Source organism: Panthera onca, chromosome A3, assembly GCF_046562875.1.
Source record: "Panthera onca isolate mPanOnc1 chromosome A3, mPanOnc1 haplotype 2, whole genome shotgun sequence".
In the NCBI taxonomy this organism is placed as follows: domain Eukaryota; kingdom Metazoa; phylum Chordata; class Mammalia; order Carnivora; family Felidae; genus Panthera; species Panthera onca.
Genome location: NC_138341.1, coordinates 65,549,258 through 65,572,099, shown reverse-complemented (window position 1 = coordinate 65,572,099; position 22,842 = coordinate 65,549,258). Strand labels below are relative to the sequence as shown.

At 46.7% G+C, this 22,842-nt stretch overlaps 1 protein-coding gene across 8 annotated transcripts in view; it reads left to right on the top strand.

Moving 5' to 3' along the window:
- Nucleotides 1-22,842, top strand: part of CCDC85A (coiled-coil domain containing 85A) — a 255,711-nt gene that overhangs the window by 45,523 nt on the left and 187,346 nt on the right. For 6 of the 8 annotated variants that reach the window (XM_060605505.3, XM_060605495.3, XM_060605486.3 and 3 more), the window contains exons 1-2: nucleotides 7,245-9,602; nucleotides 16,217-17,165. The exons of 1 other annotated variant lie outside the window; for it this stretch is intronic. In XM_060605505.3, the coding sequence (XP_060461488.2) occupies nucleotides 9,336-9,602; nucleotides 16,217-17,165 (1,216 nt within the window). In that variant the 5' untranslated portion in view covers nucleotides 7,245-9,335. Of the gene's footprint in view, nucleotides 1-226; nucleotides 6,525-7,244; nucleotides 9,603-16,216; nucleotides 17,166-22,842 lie in introns of those variants that run through there. One more of the 8 variants, XR_014137418.1, reaches the window with a different exon arrangement.

Genomic DNA, 22,842 nt, shown 5'->3' with positions numbered 1-22,842 from the left:
TTAGGCTGTGACTTGGAGGGATAGGAATTACCGAGCATCATAGTGGTGCTCCAGCAAAGAGCATTATATGTGAACATTCCCCTGGGAAAGAGCCTGCTTTATGAACATCTGTAGATGCTCCCAGACAAACCAAAGAAACAATTACAACTCCCTTCCTTGCAAATTATTCTGCAATTAGGGCTTTTTTCTTTTCTTTTCTTTTTCTTTTTCTTTTTTTTTTTTTTAGGTTGCAAAGGCATAAAGACTCCATTTCTGTCAACTTCGGAGCCTGTTCTCATTCTTTGCTTGCTCTACCACTAATGCCAATAACTTGGGTCTCATCAAACATGCCAACGAAGACCTCTACACCACTCCATGAAGGCTGCATGGAAGGTTGGGGGCCTGAGAGCCCTCTGCAGTGTCCTCAAACCCCTCCTGTCTCTTCTGGTGAAGGTGATCACCAGGATGATGCTCCACATTGCCTGTGTGGGTCTGGCCTGAGCCCCATCTGTAAAACAGGATACAAATGTCTGTCCCAGCATTGATTCCTTAAGGTGCTGTGCCTCATCCATGATAGTTCCTGTTCAATCACAATGTGATTATGGCATCTTGGAAAGTTCCATTCTGAAAGGCAATGAGCGTACCTCAATTTTAAGACTGTCGTTTATCATTTTTTTTTCTTTCTTTCTTTCTTTCTTTCTTTCTTTCTTTCTTTCTTTCTTTCTCTAATTTATTGTCAAATTGGCTAACATACAGTGTATCCAGTGTGCTCTTGGTTTTGGGGGTAGATTCCCGTGGTTCATTGCTTACGTGTAACACCCAGTGCTCATCCCAACAAGTGCCCTCCTCAATGTCCATCACCCACGTTCCTCTATCATTTGTCATTTTTTATTAATGGGGGCATTATAAGCCAATATCCCAGGTGTTATGCATGCTGCCAGGGACTGGCTATTTGAGAAACTGCCAAAGAGGGACTTCCTAATCAAACTTGCACACCCTCAGGGCAGCTGATTTCAGTGTTAGGAGGAAAGCTATCTTATTGAGCAAATGTGTGAAGGGGCAACTTCACTTGTGAGACTCTTAACTACGTCTATTTTAGGTAGCTTAGGAAAGGGGCTGGAAATTCCCAGGTCACATGGGGCTGGGTCTGCATGGGGACAGGCAAGCATAGGCAGTTCCATGGGAATTGGCCTCAAAGGTCAGACCTGTCAGGCAGTCCTGATTTTAGCACTTTCTTCCTTTTCTCTACTCCAGGGTCACAGCTTCTCAAAGACACTTCAACTGATTAAGGCAGGCAGGCGTTCCAATGGACATCTGGGATGTTTGTGATCTGTCGCTTTCCCCAATAAAGACCTCTTCAGGAGGTGGCCTCTCTTTCAAGCTTTTCTTGAACGCGCACCTGAATCTGGGCATTTCTGAGGCTGAGCTTCAGCCGCTTTACTGTGCTCCTGCAACACTTTACTTGCTCAGAGTGGTGGAGGGTTCATCAATGAATAAGACAGGTCCCTCCCTGCCCTCCAAACAAAAAAAATCAATAGGTATCCAACCAGCAATAAAAGAAGAAAGACTGCGATAACTATAATAATACAGATCAAAAGGAAGTGCTTTTTTATTAAATGGGCTGTATTAGTTTCCCATGGAGGCTGCAAATTTAGTGGCTTAAAACAACAGAAATTTATTCTCTCACAAGAGGCCAGAAATCTGAAATGAGTCTTTCAGGGCTAAGATCAAGGTGTCAGAAGGGCTGTGTTTCTTCTGGAGGCTCTGGGGAGGATCAGGCAGTCCTTGACTCACCACTCAAATCTTTGCCTCTGTGGTTACATTACATGCCTCTTCCGTTTGTGAAATCTCCCTGCCTCCCTCCTGCAAGCATACATGTAATTGCATTTATCCACTAGGATAAAGCTAAGATGGTTGCTCTATGTCAAGAGCCTTAATATAATCACACCTGCAAAGTCCCTTATTGCCATTAAAGGTAATATTCAGATTCTGAGGATTAGCACATGGATATCTGAGGTGGGGTCATTCATTATTCAGCCCACCATGAGTCCCACTCTTATTTATTCTTTCACTCCCATCCCCAACCAAATGGTCTACAGCTGTGATGTCCAATGCGGTAGCCACTTATTGCTGGTCACAATATTGGTAGTCACGTGTGGCTACTGAGCGCTTGAAACATGGCTTGTTTGGATTGAAATGTGCTTTACATGTAAAATACCCACTAGATTATCAAGTCTTACAACAAAAAATGCAAGGTATTTCACTAACAATTTTTATGTTCATTATATGTTGAATAACATTTTGAATATATTAGATTAAGTGAAATATATTAAAATTAGTATCACCTGTTTCTTTTTGCTTTGTGCAACTACTAGAAAATTTAAAATTATATCTGTGGCATGCATTTGTGGTTTGTGATATATTTCTCTTGGACAGCGCTCTACACCATCTACAAGAGTAATTCACAAACGGCTGCCTAGCAGCACCACGTGGGGAGTTTTACAAAACCCCAATAGGCAGGCTGCACCCCAGACTTATTAAATCAGAAATCTCTAGGGAGGGGCCCAGGCATTGGTATGTATTGAACTCCCCAGGTGACTCTAATATGCAGCCAAAGTTGAGAATCTGTGGGGAAGACACCCAGAGGAGGGCTAAGATTGGAAATGGCATTAATGGTCCAGGGACTATCAAATGGATCTATTCATTTTCTTTACAAACAATCAGAAATAGGGGCTCCTGAAGTATCCCCTGCTTTTTGTTTTCCTCCATGAGACACATGCCCCACCACACCCACAGAAAGCTGTTGGGGGAGGGGACAGAGCAGCCGTTTTCATGACTCAGAACACTCTTGGGATCTCAACACTCTGAGGGTCAGGCTGGCTGGACCTCTCTCCCTTGGGTGCTTCTGGCAGTTAAATCAACCCTCCCTTGGCAGTTTCTGCCATCGTAGCTGACAGAACAAGATACAGTAAAGGCCAGCAAGCTCCTAAATGTTCGGTTTGTGGGGCTGGACCGAGGCAAAGCACCTTCACAGAGGCTCACAGTGACAGTGTGTTTTGCAGGCATCCATCAGTAATATCCACCACCACCAGAGGCTCCTGTTACTGCTGGGATTCCCAGCTACTTCCCATTTCCACACAATGATCGTGTTCTCTGGATCTGGACTCAGAATTAGATCACCAAGCAAAAATCCAGTGCACTACATTGAGTCTCAAAGTATTCCCTGGGAAATTGGTTCTTAGTGGAGCAAGATGGGATGTTTCAGTAGCTTCCTGTTACCTGACAAAACACAGATTCGAAGAGATAAACCGCAGCCTTGTTCATGCAATACGGTTACTTATGTCTGGCATCATCAATGAATAAACCCATCACCTGAGAGCATCTTACAGCTATTTGAGGCTAACTCATTAAAACATGATATTATTCTACATTTAGGCAATTTAAAAGAATTTTCTGAACTGCATAGCACTCATGTGACTTCCAAAATAGCATACACTAAACGGTAATTAATATTTTCAAAAGGAAGAGGTCTTATATATATGATGCAGGTGATGAGGCTTTCCAAACAAGGGGGATAAAAGAATTGAACAAAGGCCTTGAGCAAGCTTGTTTCCCTCCCCCTTCCCTCTTTTACTGAATGCTGACTCTAGGGTGGGAAGTGGGGCTTGTCTTCATGGAGTTTAGGAGCTACTAGGGGGAGAAGACCTCAAAGTAAAGGAGAAAGAGAGAAAACATTATAAGGTCTATGACTGGAGACAAGACCTCCCTTCTCCTACTTCCCCTCCTTTCTGTTTTCTGGATATATGTATATATATTTATGTATACATGTGTATATGTATGTATATTTGTATACATGTGTATATATGTATATATGTATATGCATGTATGTACGTGTATATGTATGTGTGTATCAGGTAACTTACAAAAGTACATAAGGAACAAGATAGAAGAAATTAAGAGGGAGAAATTTGGAAGTAAGAAAATGATAGAAGTCAGGTTAGTCAACAAATCATATTCCTTAAGTCTTATCTAAATTGCTGAGGGTGGGCCACCAATTTATATCTGACTTCCCAGCAGCCAATGCAAAGAGAAATGCACACCAGTTGCATAATTCACAGTGTCTGTGAGATTGAGACTAATGGGTCCCAAGTAACCCCATGGATTAGGGTGCCACATCATAACAAGGCATATGGTATATACGCAGCAATGTCCTCGACAGCATTTCTAATTGCATCAAGAAGTTTCATAGGGTGTGACATAAGTTCATAGGGTTTGGAGAAAGTGAAAAAGAGATTACATTAAATTCTAGCTGGAGCTAAACTATTCTGTTGGGATTGGCTGGTTAATATGAGCTTCCACCTATAATTTCCTGTAGTTCCATATTCTGTTTTAGGTGCTAGGTTAGAGGTATGCACTGGAGATTATGGGAGTGGAGAGGAATACTGCCTTCTGCCTTTATCAGAGAATGGGCTGATGCCAGGGATCTGGAGGAGATGATGCCAGTAGAAGTATCCAGTGGGAGTTGTCCAGAGGGAAGAGGCATTCCAAGCATGAGAGAATAGCATCAGGGGGCACAGAGGGATGGAGAGTGCTGGTAGGATCTATGGGCAGTTTGGCACTGATGAAGTCTGAGATATGAGGCAAGGTATGATGGGGGTGGAGGCAAGGGCCAGACTGTGCCCATCTTATGTACTCTACTAAGGAATATGGCTTCGTTCTATGGAGAGGTACTGAGATGCCACTGAAGAGATTTAGGTAGCGGAGGTATATCTGCTAACTATTGCATTAATGCCACATAATGTATCTCATCAAAACCCCATGGCTTAAATAACAGTTATATATTCTTGCACACTGATGCAAGGGTTTGTGATGGGAGGGAGGCTCTACATCAGGGTGCAGGTCTATAAAATGCCTGGGGTGGCACTGGCTGGGGCCCAGACTGAAGGAACAGCAGCTACCCAAAGTTAGTTCTTCTGTCAGTAACCTGTGGAAGTACAGGGCGATGAGGGGACAAACAGAAGGCATACCCCTCAGATACACCCACATTCCATTAGCAAAGCAAGCCCACGGTCAAGCACAATATCCCTGGGGCGGGAAGATAAACTCTACCCGCTCGGTGGGAGCTACCACAAAGTCACATGTGGTATGAATTACACTGGGAGGCTGTGAAGAACTATGAGTAATGATTCAATCTATGTTAGGGGCGAAGCAAGTGGACTTCACTTTGTAGATAGTTTACTTAGGCAGCTGTGTGGAAATCAGTTTTCAGAGAGGTGATACTGGCATCAGGGGGACCAGTGAGAAGGGTCAGGTGAGACCTAGTGAGGCGATAGTGAGTGGTGATGGAACAGAGGTAATTCAAAACAACAGAGGAGATAAAGCCATCAGGGCTTAAGGACTTACAGCCATTTAGGGCTGGGTTTTAGATTCCTCCATTTACTGTACCCAGGGTCTACTGCTGAGACTGCAGGCAAAACTGTTTCTATCACATATCTGTTTTCTTATTGAAACAACTCTGATTTTACTTGTGGCATTAATGTGCCTACCTTTAAAAGTGTTTCCTAGTTTCCCTTGCAGGTGGGAGGTGGTTACATGGCAAGCCCTGGCTATTAGGATATAAATGAGATTCATTGGGTCGTATTACTAGGAAAACACTTTATTTTTTTTAATTAATTAATATTTCTTTTTAAAGTTTATTTATTTATTCTGAGAGAAAGAGTATGCACAAGTAGAGGAGGGGCAGAGAGGAGAGACAATCACAAGCAGGCTCGGTGACAAAAGCACAGAGCCCGATATGGGGCTCAAACTCATGAGCCATGAAATCATGACCTGAGCTGAGATCGAGTCAGATGGTTAGCTCACTGAGCCACTCAGGTGCCCTAGGAAAACCTTTTAAGGGAGCACGTGTACTGTTGCCGTTTGCTCATATCTTTGGCCTGCCCCAAATGTAGAAGGATGGCCGGCGCTCCAGCAGCCATCTTGTTGCCAGGAGGCAACCATACTAAGGATGGCTGAGCAGAGAGGAGTCTTTTTGATGATATAAGGACAACATACCAACCCTCAACCGAATGTCAGTTATGTGAGAGAAAATAAGTGCCTTCTTTGAGTGACTGTTTTTTGAGTTTTCTGTTTTTAGCAGCCAAGTTCCTGATACCACACAGGACATTAACAACATGAAGCAACATTATTCATTCAATTACTATCCTGAGTCCATGACCAAAATTAGAAACAATAAAACTTCACCAAGGTGATATAGCCCGATAGTTAAGTAGCTGCTAGTGCATATACATTTGTGGTGAAAATTTTCTTTGGTTTCTTGCTTCCTTGATCTCTCAACATAGGTCCGGTCACTCCTTCCAGCCATCTAGATCTGCCTTTGAATAGCCGCATAGGTGTTAAATGTCTGAGAGAGTTAGTGGTGAAGGGTGCTGGTTGTTTGATTTTGAAACAGGACTCTTAAAGAACAAACCTGATGGAGGAAAAAAAAAAACAAAACCAAAACCAAAAAAACAAAAAAACCACACAGATGTGGTGGGTGGCTCCCATTTCCAGAAGGTGGGCTGTCCAAATTATCAACCAAGTAGCATTTCTGTAGGTAACTTGATAAAGCACTTCATGTACATTATCTTATTAGCTGCCTGAGGCCCAATAAGGTTAGATGATTTGTTCAAGAAGAATTAACCAGTGACAGAGACAGGACTCATATTTTTCTGACTTGCATTTCTTCCTCTGTGCCAAAAGAAGTCTCAGGACCTGTGTTGAGGAAAGCCTTCTGTGTACATGAGAGAAGGGGAGGGATCAAAGCCAAATTTCAATCAATGTAGTTAAACCCAAGGAAGACTTTATGCAAGATTATTGTAATAGGAAAGGGAGAGAGAGAGAGAGAGGGAGAGAGAGAGAGAGAGAGAGAGAGAGAGAGAGAGAGATGGCGCCTGAACTCCACTCCTCTGGCATAAGAGGCAAGAGGGTTTTTCAGCCCTGGGGTGGGCTACTGGGAAAGTACTGGAGGACACTATCAGTGGGCCAGGGAAGGGAAAGTTGAGTTGGTCGGTATGATTAGACCATTGATGTTTGCTGATTGGCGCTTAGTGAAGTTAGGCTTCTCTCCTTTAAGAGAGATGGGGGGGGGGGGGGGAGCGCTATTTTCCTTGATTATTACATTTCCCAGGATGGCTCCCAGGTCCTGGAGAAGGACATTCCTGGGTGGTGAAACTGGGAGGTGATTTACATCTCAAAGCAGCAGAGAAAGAATTCACAAGGTAAGTGCTATAAGAAAAGGGAGGTCAGGGACCTACATTCTGGAAGAAACAGGTCTAAAGTGTAATCAAGCTAAGGGGAACTTTAAGACCCTCTTCTAGCACCACCTTCCTTTGCTCTGCAGGAAGCTAAATCTCAGAAGTTCCCATGTGATTTTTAAAAGGTGGCAGTTTTATAAAGGAACACACAGTGACCTGTTGGTGGAGGGTCTCAGATTTAAAGCCTCAACCCACCAGGTGGTTATTCCCTCCGCACCCAGGCTTACCAAAGCCCTGTGGGGGTAGTCCCTACGGTTTTCTGGCTCTGTCTCCATCCTGGAGGAGAAAGTATTCATCTAAAATGACATGCCTGGGACCCAATGCATCCACTTCTCAAGGCAAAAAAAACAAAAAACAAAAAACCGAAACAAACCCAAAACCAAAAACAAAACCAAAAATCACTTGCTTTCAGCTTAGGTTCCATTCCATGCAACAAGAGGGTAGAATAGGGGAGTGGGGGTGGGAAGGGGAATTTTGTAGCCCAAAGATTTGACCGGGGGACACAGAATACCCCCTTCTCAAAATTACCATCACAAAAAGCCAAACCAGTAAGAACTGACAGCCCGCTGCAGGAGGAAAATGGAAATCTCCTTGCCAGGCAGTTCGGGCTGCCCTGAGGGGCTGTCCTTTGCTCAGATGGGAGGTGATTGTGCAGACCTTAAAATCCAGGGCTAGGGAAACAGGAGGGGAAGGTATTTTAATTTCCAGTTAAGGCTTTTATGTTTTTCAAATAAAACTTTAAAAGATCCAATACCATCCCCTGAAGCTTCTTCACAAAGTAGTGGATTTTCAGAAAAGACAAAGGCCTGGGGTGGGCGTGGGTGGTCCCTAAAGAGCAGTGCCCCAAGCCTTTCTTTCCCCTTTTCAGAGCACTGGGATTTTCTTAAAGCTTCCTTTCCCATCCTACCCATCTCCCACCTTCCCACACCCCCCACCCCCGCTCTTTCTTTCTTTCTTTCTTTCTTTCTTTCTTTCTCTTGCCATTGACCTCTTCTTCCATTCTCCAAAGTAGAAACAGACGGTAAGGTGCTCCTGTCTCTCTTCCCTGACCTCCAGTCCTTGGAAATACCACGCGTCTCTCATTTTGGCCCCCTGTTGTTTCCCTTGCCTAGTGACAAGCCTGGCGCTCAGGGGGCGGAGGAAGGAGCTCCTTCCACCACATGGTGGCGCGCGCGAGCCTGCCAGAGCCCGGGTGGCACAGCTTCTCACGCGTCTCCCGCATCTCGCCCCACCCGCGCCCCGGCGCTGGAGGAGCCGCGCCCCCGGCCTTCCCCGGAGGGATAGCGGGGAGCGCGCCTCGGGAGCCCGGGAGGCGATCTAGCAGCAGCTGCGTCCGGCCCGCGCGGGAGGTGCGGCTGGCTGCAGATGGCCCCGGCTGCAGGCTTCTCCTGCTGCGGGTCCAGCCTTTACCTCGGCGTGGCTCGGCTCGGCTCTGCAAATCCCAGGCTTTCCCGAGCAGCCTAAGGAGCGGCGGCGGGCGCAGCGAAGGCGGCGAGAGGAGCGCGGCAGGCCAGCCGCGCTGAGCCTTCGGGCAGCAGCGGCGGCGTCGCTCGAGCAACCCAGGAGGCGCCGCGGATCCCGGAGCGCCCTAACTCCCCCAGGAGCGCCGTGTAGACGGAGCTGCAGCTGGGCAAGGGGGAGGAAAGTGCGCGCGTGTGTGCGAGAGTGTGGGGGGCGACGGTCTCGAATCCCGGCGGAGGAGAGGGCAGGAGAGTCGGGGCGCGGTCCCTCGGCGTCCCCGCCGCTCGCCGAGGTTTTCCTGCGGCGGCGCCCGCTCTCCGGCGCCCCTCACCATGGACTTGCGCCGAGTTGGGACGCGCCTAGGCAGCAGAGCGCGGGTGACTGCCCGGCCCTGGGGGTGCGCGGGCGCGCGCGCCGGGATGGCGAGGTAGGATGGCCGCTCAGCGCGACCCCTGCCGCCCCAACCCAGCGGCCGCCGGGCGGTGCAGCTGACTCGCCGGAGCGCACAGGGGTGTGGGCGGAGGCGGCCCCGCCGCGCCCGCGCCTTCGGGAGTCGCTTTGCCTCTTCCACCCACTCGCACCTGCCACCGCGCGGATACCATGTCGAAGGCGGCCGGAGGCACAGCGGCGACGGCGGCGGCGGAAAGTTGTCCCCCAACCTCTGCGGGCCCGTCCGCCGCCGCCGCCGTGGAGGACCTGTCCAAAGTGTCGGACGAGGAGCTGCTGCAGTGGAGCAAGGAGGAGCTGATCCGCAGCCTGCGGCGCGCCGAGGCCGAGAAGGTGAGCGCGATGCTGGACCACAGCAACCTCATCCGCGAGGTGAACCGTCGCCTGCAGCTGCACCTCGGCGAGATCCGCGGGCTCAAGGTGAGCGCGGGGCCGGGCAGGGAGCCGGGCGCCCCGGGGAGGTGGGTCCAGGCAAACTTTCCCTCCCTCCGTCAACAGGTGATCCTCCCCATTCTCCTGGTCAGCACCCCCTGCTCCCCATCCCCAGCCCTTTGGAAACTTTTCCAAACTTTGGAAGCGATTGGTCTCCCCTTCCCTATATAGGGCGAGCCAGTGTCGAGCTCTCACTTGACCTCTGTGGCAGGAGTGGGCGCCGAGGATGCTTAAAAGTAGGGAGGGAGGTGATGGGCATGCAAACCTTTATTTTCCTAGGAAGCCTGGAAAATCAGTGGTTTGGGGAGCCGGGTCACAGTAGGCAAGGGAAAAGGTGAGCGAGGGAGCGAGTCCAGGGCATCTTTGTCCTTGGGAGTCAGCGGTACGGATGCTCAGGAACCACGACTTCTCCAGCAGATGAGGAAAGGGCGCCAATGCTGGGGAGGACTGGCGGGGTGCCTGGGGAAAAGTCGCAGGCGCCACCTTCGGAGCTGGCGTGTGTCATCCAGTGCAGAGGAGCTTAAGCTCTGTCTTCTCATTTTCTACCTGCTCCGGTGCTTTCCTTCCTCTCAGTTTAGATGGCGTCATCCGGGGTCCTGTCCCCCATCCCCCCCCCCCCGACTTTGATTATAATTTCATCTAGCATTGAAGGGGACAAGGGGATTTGAAAGGTACCACCCCAAGTGTCAGCCAATGATGTTTTCTTTTTGAAGTAGCCTTCTCTCTTTGCTATTAGGAAAAAAATAATAATAAAATAAAAAAGCAAGAAAAGAACACCAAAACCCCACCAACTTCTTTTCTCCTTGGAGAGCTCTGAGTGTGACAGCAGTGTGCTGGCCAGCCTGGCTGCGGGAGACCCTTGGCCGGGATCCGCCCTGCCAGGGAGCACCGCAAACTTCCTCTCCTCGATGCTTGCACTGGTGCCTCCTGGTATTCCTTCCTCTCATTGTTCAGCTTTTGTTTATAGGAAGCCTGACACAAACGAAAACACTACAGGGACGCCAGGGAGAAAATTCCTGCAGGCACATGCTGTTCTTGTCCCCTTTCCACTCCCACCCCACTTCTCGGGCAGTAGACACTTTCCTAATTACCTCAGGGCTCCAGCTCTGGGATTCTGGGGCCAAAAGGAGTGCAGGGGGCCGATCCCAGATGCTTACCTGGGTGCTGGGCCCGGTGCAGGTGGAGATGGCCTTCTTCCTGGGCCCCAAGTCACTGTCCTATATCCCTAGAGTGGGTGCAGTTAGGAAAATCCCACAGTCAGAAAAATCCCAAGGCTTACACTCTCCTTTGGTTTAATTCATCACTAATGGAGTATTTATTAAGCACCAGACCACACTCTTGGGGGATTAGATGCAGGCTAGCGTGGTGGGAATATCATCTCAGAGGTGGGTGTGCATCCAGAATCCTCATCTGCCAGGACGGTGAGCTTGAGTAGTTAATTTATCAGAACCTCATTTCATTCATCAATAAAATGCAAGTGATAATAACCATCTCCTAGGGGGTTGTGACAATACGTTATGATGATGTAGGGGAAGTTTTACTGGACTTGACTACAGAAATGGTAGATACTGTCATCAGGAAAGGGCATGTGAATGTGTAGCCATGCATCTCCAGGGTTGGGTTTCTTAGGCAAAGCTGGACAAAGGTATAGTTCATAACTCTCCAATTTAATCTGATTCCATGGTTTGAACTATAATGTAACTTGGAAGAGTTTTTAATTAAGTAATTAATCAATTAATTTCCTAAAGGTTTGAATAGTGTGGCGCATTGACATAATAACTCAGAAATACTTGTAGGTTCTTTTGGGTTGTATGGATTGCCTGTGTGTGTGTGTGTGTGTGTGTGTGTGTGTGTGTGTTGGGGGGTGTGCTATGTGTGAGTGGTGGGGGATCCTGGTTTTCATTCTAGTAGCCTCATTTAGAAAAATACCTATTAGGCCAGTTAAAGGCAGTTTCATCCCACCCTCCTGGTGGTCTAGATTCATGACCTGGCTCAAAAAGGCTTTCCTGTGCATCTCCTTATCAAGTTCAGAGAGATGGGGCTGGTTACTTTCTGAACATCCCTGACACCCTAGTGATCCATTAATGTGTTTGCCCGAGTAAATGATATGTGCACTCATTTATTTCAGCTTAACTAGAAGGAAGGATTTTTGGTTTTGTTTTTGGCTCTGATGGTTTGGGTTCTCAGTTGAGGACTGTAAATTTAGGGTAATTAAGGCCACAACACTTCTTTTTTTTTATGCTCCTATCTGTGATCCGCTTTTGCAATTGCATCTAAATATTTTCAAGGCTACTAGATGATACTGCAGCTATAGAGATAGGGAGATGCGAGCACTCATTCTTTTCCTTTGAGGGGCATGAGACTGGGTCCAACCAAGCACTGGCTGACTTGTTTGTGTTTAAACATTTAAGAGGCAGAGCGGGATGGGGCAGCGGAAGGATGAAGGATTTGGAGTCTGACATCTTGGGCACCTGTTAACTTCTCCGAACCTCAGTTTTCTCATCTGCTAAATGGGGATGTTAACTCCACAAAAGGTTTGTCAAGGATTAAATGATACATAGATGAGGTTAAATAGCTTTCTCAAGGTCACATAGATATAAAATGTTTAAAATAGGCTGGCTTTCTTTTCTTTGGGCGAGTTGACATTATGTAGTTAGAGCATGTGATCCTGAAAGGGGTGAAGAAAGGAGATTTTGGTTCTGATGTTATAAGGAATTGGATTCTGAGAACCATATCTATGCACTGCTGTGCACATACCAACACTCAGCTTGCTCTGACTTGGGGTTTCAGGGGACAGGGGGCAGATCTGGGGGCACTGAATCTGTAGATTTGTTATCTGCATCACATAAATGTTCCTCTTTGCTCCCCAACGTACCAATCCCCCTCCCTGTAATGAAGAAAAATAACAGATTAGAACAATTCTTTCACCAAAGATATAGTACTTGAGAGTCTTATGTTTGAAACTTTGAGTGCTATGCTGTAAGGTGGGTTTAATCTTTTAAAAGTCCACTTTAGATAGATGGATAACATCTTGTGGCCAGTGGCAATGTTAAAAGGACACTTCGTGTTTTGAAAAAGAAAGCCCAGATCTTAATGTGGCAGATTTGAAGAAGCTGGCTTTTTAAAAGATTATTATCGAATTGGTTGCTTAGCTATTCCACAGAAGGAAAAGGAAATAGCTCAAAATTGTATTCCCAAGACTATTATTTACTCTTGGAAGAAGGAGTGCTGATAAAGAAAATGAAATGGGCCAATACCCCTTCTACCCCAACTGGAATTCTGGGCAGTATATGCCATACTCCATTTGGAAAGGCATTAACTCTATGAAGCTCGTGGTAACATAGGTCCTGTTTATTTCCCAGTTCTGGAGAAATCAGGAGTAGTTGTGTGTAGTCAAAAGGAAGTATTTGCAGTTGGAAGTTCATTTGGAAATGGAAAAGAACATGGCTTGAACTTCCTATGAAATGCCAGGATTCAACTAAATGTAGAATAATTTTTGAAGCTTAGAAAGATTAATTTTTTAGTGTTCTTTTCTCTGAATATCCACAGCTTCTGATTTACCTTAAAGCATCAGTGTCAACAGATCATTTATTCCCTTAAAACCGTAGACTCCAACCTCTCAGGGGCTTACTGAAACAAGAATAAGAAATCCTTTCTCAGTAGCTAGGGCTATATCCTGTTTTGGCCACTGACCTAGGGCTTTAAAAGGTTGGTCAGTCCATAAACATATATTGTTTCCTGTACGCAAGGCACCATGCCAGGCATGTCAACTACACACACAAAAAAGACTTTGGAATGGACTCTGTCCCCCCAGAAGCTAAGACATCTACACTTGAAGAAAAAAACGATGATGCCCAGTAAGTTCTCCAGCTAGTGTCTTACAGGCAGTAAGCAGTGGGTGGGAAAGTTACTTCGTTCATTCATGTATGCCTGTTGCTGCTGCAAGCAGTGGCTGTTCTAGTGCGAGGGGAGACTTGTCAGAGTAATCTCTTCTCTTAGGCAAGTTCATATGTGGAGAAGTTAGATATAATCAGGGTTCATAATTAGCTGATGTAGGTGGAGCTAAAGGTGGAAAGGTGAGAGGAAGCCTTCCCGGCTTGGCCAAAGGGTTTATTCATTTTCCTGGTGAAGGGGAAGTGCTGGGCTGCCGCAGGAGAGACATAACATTAAGGGGGTGATTTTGAAGAGCAGTCTGGCCAAGGAGAGCTTGGATCCGGTGGGCGAGGAAAGCTCGAGGATGGGGCGGACCAAGGCAGGGAGGCCAGGTGGAGGTGTTTGGAAACGGCCAGGCCTGAGGTCAGAAAGTGGCAGTGAGAAGCGAAAGAAGAGACGGGCATCAGAAACACGGAGGCAGAGTAGTCAGGATGCCAAGAGTTAGAATCAGAGTTGGAACCACGCTGCACAAGATCCTTTTCTTCCTCAGGCTTTGAAAATGACTCCCATCTTAGACCTCGAGACTGTTAGGAGGTGCAGGGTGTGGCTGTTTTATAGTTTATTTTCTCACAAGTAGCAGGCGAGCTGTTGGAGCGAATCTGAGTTTAAGGGGATTGAGTGCCCACTCTGAGTGCCTCTAGTTCTGGGTTGGGTGACCAAGTCACAAGACCAGGGGTCTTCCGGCTTTGTAAAGCAGGGGAGATCTTAGGTAGCAGCCCCGTAACTGCCCCCGGTCCATTGCCACCAAACCAATAAGTGTAATAAGTGCCACAGAGGTGAAATCGAAGAGGTGATGGTAATGTACAAGGTGACCTCCTTTAGATAGGGGGGTTGTGGTCAGGGACGGCTTCTTTGGGGAAGTGACTTATGAAGTGAGACCTTTAGGTTGTACAGAAGGTTAGGGGAGTACATTCCAAGTGAAAGAGGGGAAGGGCTTGTTCCTTGGGCCCTGAAACCGGGCCATTGTTGGTGTGGCTCAGTGCATGATGTGGGGGTGGGGGGTAGGTCTCACCCCCTCCGCTGCTGCCATGTGTGCAAGCCGCCATCATCTCCCTCTACCCGGACTAGCCTGGTGGCCTCCTCGTGATCTCTCCTGGCTTTTACCTTATCTTGTTTCCCTTTCTTCTATCCACCACCCACCTCCATCAGTCTGTTTTCTGTACTGAACTATGGTGGTTCTTTACAAAATGAACCCTATCATGTCACTCCTATCCTCAGGTCTCCAACAATCCAGAGTCCTCGTGGCTGCCAAGGCCCAGCATTACCCAGCCGCAACACTCACCCCCTTGGGCCTCATCTCTCTCACCTCCTCTCCCAGCTCTGCCCCCTCGCTCCCTGTGCTTTAGGCACACTGGCCTCACTGTGACGTCAGCCACATGTGTCTCAGGGCAAATACTTGCCCTTCTCTCTGCCTGGGATCATTTTCCCTCAAACATTTGCTCCATCATTTCACCCAGGTCTTTGCTCAAATGTTCTCCTTTGTTGGTGAGGTGCCTTCTCTTAAAGAATAGTATTCTTTAGCCTAGTTTAGTTTTCTGCCCAGCACTTATCACGACATGGTATTGTGCTCTATACTGGCCTTTTGCCAGTCTTTCCCACCAGAATGAAATCTGACATTTGACATCCACCAGGGGATGTCAAAGTCTTTGCTGCGGCCACTGATACGTCCCTAGCACCTGGACTGATACCTGGCACATAATAGATGCTTACTAGACACTTGTGACTGAATGAGTGGACCACCATTTTTGCAGGAGAAATAGACCGGGTTAGGAGGATTGGGGGTCTTGGGAGACTTGGATTTTGCACTTTACCCTAAGGGCAGTGAGGTGCTTTTAAGCATGTTATGTATGGGAGTGACAAGACGAGCGAAATGTCAGAGGTAAGGTCCAAAAGACCCATTTAGCTCAGAAGTGAAAGGTGAGGGAGAAGGAGAAGCTGGCATGACCACAGGTTCTTAGAAAGGGCAGCAGGATGGGTGGAGGTGGCATTTGCTGAGAGGTGCAATTTGGGGAGGAGAGCTTGGCTATGACACAAGAGCTTGGTGTTGCTTGTGTTTCATGTGGAATGCCTGGGAGACATGCAGTGGGTATAGGAAGTAGGGCTTGGGGGTGCAGGATGGAAATGCCACTAGAGGGCAATTGTGCTGGTCCCCTGAGGGAATGGGCCCATTCCTCCCATGTCAAGGGCTGAACACCAGGCAGTGCATATTTGTGCTGATGGAAGGCCTGTTGCCTCAGAGCTTTTAAGCATTTGACCGCTCACAGCAGCCATTTTCTTCCTTGACAGCAGTACAGGGGGTCCTTGGTTTTTACTAGTTTCTTGTTAATTAACTGACTGCTCCCTAAATACTGACGGGATGGCCTTGGGCAAGTGAAGCTTAGTGAGGGCCAGTCGCCCCCTCTGTAAACGAACCATAATAATCATTATCGCCCAAGTGTTTGGTGACAATTTGATGACAGGATGCAAGTAAGCATTGGGCAGGGGGCATAACCCATACCCGTTATTGTTATTTTTATGCAAGGCTACAGGTCATCAGCTTCCTCTCCTCTTCTCACCTCCTCCCCTAACATCACAGAGAATCGCCAATTCCAGTCTCCCTCCCAGCAGGTCTGAGCCTGATGATGCCTCAGATGTGCACCTCCCTTGAATGGTTGTGTCTCTCTCTTCAGGATATCAACCAGAAGCTCCAGGAGGACAACCAGGAGCTGAGAGACCTCTGCTGTTTCCTGGACGATGACCGGCAGAAAGGCAAAAGGGTGTCCCGGGAGTGGCAGAGACTGGGCCGCTACACGGCTGGGGTGATGCACAAGGAAGTGGCCTTATACCTGCAGAAGCTGAAGGAGCTGGAGGTGAAGCAGGAGGAGGTGGTGAAGGAGAACATGGAGCTCAAAGAGCTCTGCGTGCTGCTGGACGAGGAAAAGGGCACGGGCTGCGCGGGCAGCCGCTGCTCCATCGACAGCCAGGCCAGCCTGTGCCAGCTCACCGCCTCCACGGCGCCCTACGTGCGGGATGTGGGCGACGGCAGCAGCACCTCCAGCACCGGCAGCACCGACAGCCCCGACCACCACAAGCAGCACGCGAGCAGCGGCAGCCCGGAGCACCTGCAGAAGCCCCGGGGCGAGGGCAGCCCAGAGCACTCCAAGCACAGGAGCACCAGCCCCGAGCATCTCCAGAAACCCAGAGCCTCCGGCACCGCGGATCACCCAAAAGCACTCAAAGGACCCAGCCCCGAGCACCACAAACCCTTGTGCAAGGGCAGCCCCGAACAGCAAAGGCACCCACACCCCGGGAGCAGCCCCGAGACGCTGCCCAAGCATGTGCTGAGCGGGAGCCCGGAACACTTTCAGAAGCACAGGCCTGGGGGCAGCCCTGAACATGCCAGGCACAGCGGAGGGAGCCCCGAGCATCTTCAGAAACACGCCCTCGGTGGGAGCCTGGAGCATCTACCCAGACCCAGGGGCACCAGCCCCGAGCACCTCAAACAGCATTATGGGGGGAGCCCTGATCACAAACATGTGGGCGGAGGCAGCGGCGGAGGCAGCAGGGAGGGCACCCTCCGAAGGCAGGCGCAGGAGGACGTGTCACCCCATCACCGGAGTGTCTACAGTGGCATGAACGGTGGGTCAGTACGTGCCGGGGAGCTGCCTTGGCTGGGACAGCTCAGTAGAGAGTTATGAACCGTGAAGGGCTTTCCAGCCACATTAGGAAGTGCAGGCGCTGGACGGGGATGGGCTGGGGAGAGGAGTCTCGCTGTCTTTCTTCCCTTCCATTTGTTGTAGTTTGTACAGTTATCAGTCAAATAAGCCTGGAGAAGAACAGAGGATGAGGAGTTAGGGGAAGGAGAGGAATAATAATTCCATGGGACCCTGAGTGGTCAGGAGGAGATGTGTGCCTATTGAAGATAAACAGAGAACCAAGCTAAGGTTCTTCCATCTTGAACTTGAATGTTTTTCTGGTTGTGTGCAGTTTCCTACTGGGGTTCTCATCCAGCCGCTGACCCAGAGTGGTTTTGAATCCAGTTAACAGCTTATGTGCATAAATAAATGAGTATTTATTATGAAAAACAATAACATTGAAAAAGAAATACAGTGTCCCCAAACAGGCTTGGGGCCATGTTTTCTGAATGCCTATAGATCTTACTTTACCTGGAGAATTTTTTTCCTGTTGGTTGCATGAGAAACACATCAAATGATTTCCCTCCATGCTCTAAAATCTCCCACCCCCGCCAGACTCCCCTAAACGTACTTTGAATAGCATGCTCTTTTACACTGTGAGGTGGCCTCCCCAATTTTTTAAACGTTCCTCTTTAAAAGGTACTGATGTATTTAGATTCCCCTTTGGTTTTCAAAGTGTAACATCCACTGCATTTGCAGAGGTGGCTCTAAACCTGACCCTAAACCTTTTTGGAAGAGGTTTCATTTTCTGCATCTTGGTTCCAGAATCACTTTGAATTCCAGAGAGGAAAAAAAAAATCGTTTCTGAAAACAAACACACAAACAAATAAAACCAAAATGTCCTCCCAATCCTTTTATGTTACTTATGGTTGAGTTAGAACTAAAATGTTTGGTTTTATAAACTGTGGGGTTTTTTTCATCCAAAATACCTGAGGTTTTTTGCTTTATTTGAAAGCTGCTACAGAGTCTCCGTGCAGTGAGCTCTGAGCAGTGGTGGACGTGGCCAATGCTAGCAGTGACATGAAGAGGTAAATTTTCAATACTGTACCTGGGGATTTACCTGTTGGGTCCCATTTTATCCTAATCCTTTTCTCCTAGTGCTGAAAATTGAGTCCTGAAGCTTGGCTTCTAATGCATCCAGTGTTCTTTTAAGTGCAAATGGAATGGAAAGCGTGGGGAAGATGAAATGCTGCTGCTTTCTGGGTTGGGTTGTAAGGTGGAAGCTGGGAGAAGCCACCTCTGGGTGCTGAGGCCTCCTGGCTGGCCGGCCAGGGCTCTTACTCTGTAAGTTGCGCCTTCCCCTCACTCTTTCCAGGACCGACCCAGATGCTGCCCTGATTGTTGTGGGCAGCCTCGGCTGTGCACTTCTCACAAGAGATGAAAGTCATTTAAAAAGATATCTTAGTTGTGTTACCGTGGTGAGGTGAGCCATTGGCCAGGAAGCTTGTCTTCAGGGAGTAATGGGTTAATGGGAAGGTCAAGTTAATGGCTTTTCCGTTTCTCAATTACTTTTTAATGAGCATGAGAAGTAAACATGTGCACTATTTTAGGGAAACTCTGTATCTTGACCCTCTCCCCCCCCCCCCCCCCAATTACTTGGGGGCAGGTAGTTCACTTAGGAAACAATTCTTTTCTTTCCCAGTGTGCTCTTTTAAATAAAGAATTCCTCTAGTTTAATGAAGGCACGATTTAACTCACAAGAAGAGGTTTCAGGTGCAATTTTTAAGCAATGCCTTGCATAAAGTAAGGTATATTTCTAGATGTGGATGACATCACACCATGGTTTATCATTGCCTGGATTCAGATAAACTTCATGGTCCGGCAAATGATTTTTAATATTTAACCATTTTATTTAGTTAAAAATTTGATGTGACATAGATGCAGTATTTAGAGTAACACTGTATTTAATTCTTATGTTTACTTCAGGTTTTCTCATTCTTATGTGAGTTATCTTCTGACAATTGATAACCTTACCAAAGTATATTTGTAGTGCATTTGCATTGCATTTTTATTTCAATAATTAGTTGGAAAATAAGTGGCACATTGAGATGTTTATGGATCGTCAGCCTATAAACTTGGGCATTGGTAGTTTGAATTTATCCTGCTGTTACAAATTAATTTTTGATATGGATGGTAAGACATGACTTTTCATATTCTTAATCCCTGCACACTTTGGTTGAATCATTGGCATAGAAACAAGTAGGAACCATTCACAAGATAAATCCCAAATTGCAGATCTGCTGAGTCATTTATAGAGTCATTCTGTTTGGAGTTGGTGTGAGATAATGAGTGTTTTGGGTGAGCACTTGTGATGAGGTTCTGGGGTGGTGGGGAGTTCCCCAGCCAAGGGCCAAGAAAGAATTCTTGAAGACATCTTTGGTGCAAAAAGGGGATTTTATTAAAGCACAGGGACAGGGCCCGTGGGCAAGAAAGAGCTGCACTGGAGTTGTGAAGAGTGACTGGTTATTATACTATGGAGTTGGAGACGGAAAGGCAAATGGAAAATTTCCAAAGAGATATTCGTATGCTAAAGAAGACTCAAGGATACTGGAGGCCTAGCTATTGTCAAGCTAAGGTTGTTTTTCCCTCTAGCAAAACATTAACATTAAGACAGTAGGGAGTTCCTGGAGCAATGTTCTACTCTATATTTGCCTCAAGTATTTGCTGCAGGTTATAAAGAAATATAATTTTACCTGTCATTTCCTTCTTGCCTTTGTTCCCCAAATCACTATGGAAAGGTGATGTGAGGGCTCCTGGAAACTGAGTCTACAGGTTTCTGGAGATTAGACTATTGATAAGATTGCCTTTTTTCTTGTAATTTACTAAGATATTTGTAAACTGATGGAGACCCATGTCCTGCATGACTGTGATCTTTATCAGTTAACCATTTGTTTTCTTTCCTTTTCTTTGTTCTTGGGCAGCCAGGACTGCCTGAGGAATATCACACATATGCCACCTGGGGGGAGGGATGTGCTAACTTGCACTCTGCCTTTAGCCTGCATTATGCTCCTTTATCACTTGCATGTTTTTGAAGAAAAAGTAGTAGGTGAAAGCAGGTGGGAAGTGTGTCTTCATTATGGCAGAATGAAACCGAAATGAAACATAATGCAGAATGTTGTCCTACTTGTAACCTTCCCTCCAAAAGACACACATACACGTGCTAATGGAACATCAGTGAAAACAATTACTGTACTGTTTTATTTAACAGTGCCTTGGACGTCTTTACATCTTATTACAAACTCAGTGAACCCAGTAGTTGATGAACTTGGTATCCAAGAGGTTCCTTTGGTTAAGACAATTAATTTAAATTCCAACTGGATGCAAAAATGAATTTTGGGGATTTTTCCTCTCTTAAAATTATCCAAGACTATATAGCCGTGTTTAAATTAGATGATTGAAAAACAACAAAAGCAAAGACAAAAAAATACCTCATGAATGCATTTACTTTTTTAGAAGTTCTTTATTATTCAACTGTTTCTTTTCAATTTGCAGAGAATTCCATGCACAAAGAGGAAGTAGATTCAACACGATTACATGTAGACATTAAGGCATTTGTCTATTCATTTTGGTTATTTGCTGTGTACCAGATTTGTAATTAAAGTAATTGTAGAGCCACTTTTATCTAGACCTGTACACACATGGATAGCCTTCTTGCGAATGGGGGCGTTCACTTCCCTGATCCCATTGAAATCCAAGGTTGGGTGTCAAACTTTCTTAGGTGAAAATGTTCCCTTCCACAATGAAACCAAGTGGTTTTGCTTCCAGTTATCAGCTGGCAGATCTTTGCTTTTGAATAGGTAGTTTCTTGGCCTAAGTCATGGTTGTTGTGGATGATTCAGGGTCCTTCCAGCAATAGCTGTTTGTTGTTGACTTTCCAGGCAAAGATGATTCTGATGCTCAGAAGCCCATACAAGTAGTTCATCTCTTGGGCATTATGAATTCAGCTGAAAAAGTAATAAAGATAGTTTTATTTTAATTCTAGGGGCATCAACAACTGAGGTTATCAACAACTGAGAAGGAATGAAGAATCGGTCCTCTGTTGTTTACTGTCTTCTAAAAAAATTGCATAATTATCCTGGTGGGTCTTGTTTACTTTGTGGTCTTAGGGCACATTTCAGTGAACAGTACTCATGCTCTCCTTCAACAACAGCCTGGTCAATGAGAGCACCCCCAAGGAAACTGTTCATTTGTGTTGGGCAGGGTCCATTTAGAACTACCCTCAGCCTTGCTGGATGGAGAGTCAGGGTTGTGGTCTCCCTCCTGAAACCTTCTTAAGGGCATCCTAACTTCTTTTGTGAGGATATCTCTAGAGAGAGAGAGCAGACTATTTCTCCCTGTTTCTCCACCAGTTCTTTCTCTAGAGCAGGGCTTCTCAACAGCGATACCATTCACATCGGGACCCCGGATCATTCCTTGTTGCAGTGGGCTGTCTTCTGTATTTCAGGAGGTTTAGCAGCCTTCTGGGCTCTACCCACAAGCATCCCCCTGTCATGACAGTCAAAGAAGTCTCCAGACCCCCGGGGGATAGGGAGTCAGTCAAATTGCCCCTGATTCAAAACTACTCCTTCAGAGAAAGCAGTGTTTTTCAATCTAGCCGCAGATTACAATCACTGTGGTAGCTTTGCAAAATTACCAGTTCATGGGCCCCACTTCCACATGCATATTGAATTGGTCTGCCCTGTGTCTGGGTACATTGCAAGAAGAGCTTCTCAGGTGATTCTAATGAGTAGACCAGGTGAAAACCATTGCCCTGGGCGAGTGTGTGTTGTATAAGAGGGGTGTGTGAGTGTGAGTGTGGGAGTCAAAGTGAGAATGAGAGAGAGCGAGAGAAGTGATGAAGAGCTCAAGTTTTTTGGGAATAAGAAAGTTAGCATCTTTCCTTCCTTTGTTGAATTTGGGGATTGAGAAGGACTGACCCCAGCCGGTTCTGTAAAACTTCATCCCCTCCACTCTCAAGGTTCTCAGGTATGGTTGGGGTATGGGTTGAAAATTGGTGGTTCTGGTGGATGAGATTATTAGGTTAGTTTGGGGAGACTCTGGCATCTGAGTAGTTCAGAACCACTTTTTAAAGCCTTCACATCCAAACTGAAAGAGAAGCACATGGATTTCTAACCCTTGTATAGTGGAAGCCGATGGTGCATGTAGATCACGCAATGCCTGCAGTGCTAATGAATATTTCCCACCGAGACTGCTGCATTTCACATCTCCTAGCTCATAAGTTTTACTCTGAGTTTTCAGATTTCTCCTTATTCTCTGTTGAGGTTATTAATGAGCAAACGAAAAACGCTGATAACACAGAATGACCTTGTCTATGAGGGGTAAGATAACCTGTGTGTGGAAGAGGACAGCAGGAATCCTCTGAAGCAAGGTTGTCTGTAAATTAAGTAGTGGTGCACTATGGCATGAGTAATTGCTCTCATAAATCTTTTATTTTGCTTAGAAAAAGTTAGAACATCATTTATGGATGAATTTGGACAATAGAAATTGTCTCTTGGGAGAAAAATTTCAACAGTTACAGAATACCAACAACGGATTTTAATTTAGGATCTCTGAATGTATTTTCTATTGTGTGAACTAGCATGTAGGTGGATAAAGGAGTAGATGAGGTTTTTTGATCTTTA